General features: G+C 33.1%; 1 protein-coding gene across 1 annotated transcript in view; it reads left to right on the forward strand.

Moving 5' to 3' along the window:
• LOC106876239 (transmembrane protein 117) overlaps nt 1–5,635 on the forward strand; it is a 145,973-nt gene extending 140,338 nt beyond the window's left edge. The window contains exon 10 of the mRNA XM_052968315.1: nt 1,693–5,635. Coding sequence (XP_052824275.1) covers nt 1,693–1,734 — 42 coding nt within the window. The 3' untranslated portion in view covers nt 1,735–5,635. The remainder of the gene's footprint in view (nt 1–1,692) is intronic.
• The last annotated feature ends 32 nt before the right edge of the window (nt 5,636–5,667 follow it).

Consider the following 5,667-nt stretch of genomic DNA (forward strand, 5'->3'; position numbering starts at 1 on the left):
CATCATCATCATCGTTTAACGTCCGCTTTCCATGCTAGCATATATATGTGTGTGTGTATATACATATATAGATGATGATGATGATGATGATGATGATGATAAGTGTAACTCATATATATGTATACATATAAAGTGTATATATATATATATATATATATATATATATATATATATCGTAAGGAGAACATGGAGAGTTAGAACTCTCCATTTTCTCCTTATAATATATCATATTGAAATATACCTATATATCAAAATGTATTAATCATTAAACTCCATAATATACTTAATTGGTACCTGTTTAAACAATAAACACCAATATCATTAATTTATACTGGACTCTTGAACTTTTACATCGATATATAAGATTAAACTGGTGAAGATTGGATGATAACATCCCTTTTAGAAGTATCTCTTTACTCTAAATATATATATTTATATACAAAACTTCTCTAAGGTGGAGAAGGAATACATACATGTCTGTGAATGTCTGTGAGTCTATATGCATATGTATCAGTGTATGTATATATGTATAAGTGTCTATGTAAATGTGTGGAATTATTTATAAATTAGGGTATGTAGGATTTTTATGTACATATATACAGAACTTGTTATGGTTATATCTACTGATTTCCTATAGAAATTATAGTGAACACTGATATGTTACATTTTGTGTCTGAGTATGCCTACTGTACACAACAAATCAGTGCTGGTTATAATGTCTAAAGAAAATACATAGAGATAACATTAACAAGTGATTTAACAGCACTGCTAACACAGTAGTACACATAATTGACTTATAAAATGTTTAATATACTTTGTAATATATTCTGGTTGCATAGCAAAATACGGTGTCCCTACAAATTATCAATATATACAGAGATATATGTGTGATTTTATGTTATTTATAAATTATTATTTGTTAATCCAACACTTCCTTTTACCATACAAGTAAATACATCAACTTAGCAAGAATATATAAATTTAGTAAACTTGTAGTAGCAGCAGATATTTTCACTATACTTTATATGTACACATAGCCAACAACACTCAAAAAGCAAACCCTCATCACAAGAAGGAGAAAAAAATATGTAAGGATGGCTGATTGTAATAAAACATCTTAATTTATAGACAGACAGAAGAACTGAATCTAAAAGTGACAAAAAACAGTTCATGTCAAAAGCTCAAACAGGCTCAACAAAGAGATAAAGAATAAATAAAATTCCCTGAGACCTATCAATACTCACCAGTATATTATTTTAAATAGTTGTGGTGGAATTTGTTAGTGATCATGTAGTAGAGGTAGGGTGACAATTTTAACACCTCAATCAATAAATAAAAATTGAATATAACACTTATTGCATGTTCTAAAAAGGCTCTTCCACTATCTTATTTATGATTTTGTAATAGTTTGATTAATTACCATTTTCATCAGTTTTGAATTATTATGGTTGTATTTTTTTTTTTGTTTTTTTGTTGACTGTCAATTCAAAAGAAGACTGAAAAATTTCCAAATGTTTGCTATCTGAAAAAATATGTACTCAGTTATAAAGTAGTTTTTAGTGAAGTGATTTGCTTCCTAATAATTCCTGTAATTTAAACCATTGTTTCCTGAACTTTTTTTTTCAATTTAGTGCCATTTTAATTAAGTGAGTCCCAGTACTAACTATTAGTAGTAAAATTGTTATTTTTCAGAAAAGTGATTGGTGTGATACTAGAGGTATAGAAAAACAATAAAATTTTAAACAGGTAATTTACAATTTATCAATCAGCATTGATTTAGACTCTTTTAATTCAATTAATTAAACAAAATTATGAATCTTTTTCAAGAGATAACAACTTTTCAAAATCTAATAGTCGTTTCACAACAGTTTTTGAGACTACTTTAAATATTTACTTTAGTGTAGATTAATCAACTTAAAAAATATACAAGGGCGAGCCAAAAAGTAATGCAATTTGTTTTATTATATAAAAAGCAAGGAACACAAATATATCACACATCAAAATATAGCTATACATCACAAGTTTACGTCCCTACTTCTCAACATAGTTACCACCTCTTTCAATGGCAGTATTCCACCTATGAATGAGGGCATGTATTGCAGCTTTATAATATTCAGCTGGCTGCTGACATAGCCAATTCCTTACAGCAGTTTTCACTTCTACACTCCATCAATTGTCTTTTTGATTCTGGTTCATAATGATGAATCCAAGTTTCATTACCAGTTATGAGCCTTTGAAAGAAGGTTTTGTCTCTTTCACTGAGTTCAAGAAGTTCAGTGCAATGTTTAACCCTTTCAATCCTGTGCTCATTTGTCAATTGTTTTGGTACCCAGCAGGCACACACTTTTGAATATCCAAGTGACTCGATAATGTTGAGTACTATTATGGCTAACTCCAAGCTTTGAGGCCAGCTCATCAATGCTTATGTGCCTATCAGTTCTAATTAAAGCATCTGCTTTTTCTTTGTTGGCAGGGTTGACAGAAGTTGACATGCAGCCACAAGACGTATCTGCTAAGCATGAATTTCCCAATTCTTTTGGTCTGTTGAATTCTCATTCAGATGGTGAGCCCATCTCCACAGATTGCTGTAGTCTAAAGCTCTATGTTTTTAAACATTTTTCACTTCCTTTGGCATCAAAGAACTCAATTACCGTTCTTTCCTTCTGATGGACTTCCAGCAGGGCAGCCATTCCAATATCAGCTTATTTATTTATATATCTGGAAAAAAAAAAAAAATTAGATAATTAAATATCAAGAGTATATGTGCCTTTATAGCTGTACCAAATATCAAATAAATGCATTGAAAAATGCACCTCTTATGATAAAAATTGCATTACTTTTTGACTCAACATTATATCTTGATTCTGTAATTCCAACCCTTCAAAACTGATTGTAATTTAGCAATAGTCTTAAATAATTATAATATGTAATTAATTTCACGAAGATTTTATTTATTTAGCATAACAGATTATCTTGATTGCAGCGTTGCTAAATTTCTGAGACCCTTAATAGTCAATAAATTTAGTATTTTACTATTCAATAAATTCTTACTATAGTGAATGGATAAAATTTTTTGTAACTCAGTGCTATTCAGAGTGATCCTGCTTACTGTAAGTGTACCTCTTGGCACCTCACAATACTTCAAACACTCTCTAAGGAATAAATCATTAACAAAAAAATTATAAACATTGACCTAACCAAACCAATGAGAGTGCCTTTATGTAGTCACTTCATATAAATATTAGCCAAATCTACATATTACACTTTGCCATCTTTAGGAAAGAAAGGACACATTAGATAGTGATACATATATGACATATATCCCATTTTCCTAAGAAGATGGGATGGCCATGGTTAGAATACCCTTGTTCAGGGGTCTGATCAGGCTAACAGGGACAAAACAATAACAAATTAACATACTTGCTTAGAAGTATTTGTTTTCACATAAGGCATTAATATGAGTGCCAGAAGTCTCATGACCCATTAGTTTGGTCTTCATATACTGTGTAACTTTCTCTCTCATGGTTGCATTGTGAATTCTTAACCACACAGCCTTATCTCTCTGTGTCCAGAAAGATAAGTAAAATGATTAAATAAGGCATAGACATGGCTATGAATTTGATGTCTACTGATTTCTTGTATCAGTGGTTACAACACTTAATTTGCATATAAATATTCACAAAGTAAAGAGTGGTAACCACCAAAATGTTACTTATAAGAGTTTGATTTTCAGTTCTCTGATATATTAACAGCATATATACATATCACTTCTAAAGCCAGAATTAAGCCCTGCTTTTATGAACTCTGTGTCATGTATGTGAATATATAATTTTCTCTCCATCATATGGATCATATTTAAGTATGTGCACTTTTTACCTAGCTAAATATGTATCTGTAAGCATGAGAGTGTGTGATGTATGATTGTGTTTCTGTGTGTATAGAAATGCATATACATAAAAATTCTGATCAATATGATGAGAAAATTATCATATTGACATGCATGTATGTGTGTGTACATCATCATCATCGTTTAACGTCTGTCTTCCATGCATGCATGGGTAGGACGATTGACAGGAACCAGCTAGGTATAAAAACTACCCTAGGCTACTGTGTCTATTTTGGCAGAGATTTTACGGCTGGATGCCCTTCCTAGCATCAACCACTCTGCAGAGTGGACTCAGTGCTTTTTACGTGGCACTACCACAGGCAAAGTTAGTGTCAGCATGATTTTTACAGCTGGATGCTTTTAACATGGCACCAGCACTGGCAGGGTAACCAAGTAACTCACAAGACAAGGAATTATGAGAGGGGCAGGGTATTTGAGGAGGGGAACTTGTGTCAGAGGATGAAAGGCTAGAGTGTGACAAAGAGACAGAGAGACAGAAGCAGGTGTCTCGCCACAACAGAGGTGGGCATTAGAAGAGGTGATCCAATATCAGATAATGATAGGTTAGAGTGTAACAGAGAAATAGCAAGGCAGAAATAGGTGTCCTGCTATAGAGGAGGTACATGGTTATGCAGTGAGAGAGAGGTACAAGAAAGAGGCCAGAAACAAGTGTGCTGATGTAAAGGAGACACAGTCAGTGTCCATGTCTCACTACTATGTAACATAGCCATTCTCACACAAGCATCATACAATCTATCTTTCACTCTGAGAGAGAGTCATTTTGCTGCCAATAGAGGTAGCAGTTCTCTAAACTTCCTCCATTTTATTCTTGTTCTAGAAACACTACTTTCAGAGAATCCACCATTGTTACTAATTTGGTCACCTAAATAGCAGAAACTATCTACTACCTCAAGAAAGCTTCCTGGGTATTTGAGAGAGTTTAAGTCCCTCATGCTCTTAGTACTTACTGTTCCTGAACATCTGCCACACACGAAAGCAACCTATATCTGATAACCTTCCTATGAGTCCACTGTTTCTTTTATGTGTCTATAGCTTACACTTGGTGCAGCAAATGGAGTTACATCCCACGCCTTTCCTACATATTGAACAGGGCCATTTATCAGCTGGAATGAGAGAGTTATCTCCTTTTGCACTAACAATTTTAGTCTTAGCTAAGTTAACATTAAAGCCCTTTGGTTCCAGGTTTTGCTTCCAAACCTGGAACTTCTTTTCCAATTCTGCTTCAGAGTTTGCAATAAGAGCAAGATCATCTACATATAGTAGTTTCCATGGGCATCCAGTTTTGAATTCATCTGTTATGGCCTGGAGAACTCTGATGAATAAGAATGGAATAAGAACTGAACGCTGGTGTATTCTAACTTGTATGTTGAATTCATCACTGTTTTCAAGGCCAACTCTCACCTTACTGCTAGAGGGTTCTGGTTGATCTGGGTGAGGTGATGTGAACTCCTTCCCCTCTCTGGTAAATTGCTCAATCACTCTATTAACTGTAGAAAGCAGGATCCCAAGGTTTTCTGCGATTTTATGCTGCCTTCAGAATGACACACAATATGGTCTCTTTGAAATTCAGACAGTTCCAAGGCTTCTTTTGTACATGGCATGATTAAACAATCACATATAGAACCTGAAACATAAAAATGTCAATTAATAAAAAATATAAACGTTTACAAGTTAGAATAAACATAAAACGATGTTTTATGGGGTGACTGTTTACTTATCATGTCTGTGTGTGTGTGTATATATATATATATATATATATA

The sequence above is a fragment of the Octopus bimaculoides genome, chromosome 5 (genome assembly GCF_001194135.2).
Source record: "Octopus bimaculoides isolate UCB-OBI-ISO-001 chromosome 5, ASM119413v2, whole genome shotgun sequence".
Classification (NCBI taxonomy): domain Eukaryota; kingdom Metazoa; phylum Mollusca; class Cephalopoda; order Octopoda; family Octopodidae; genus Octopus; species Octopus bimaculoides.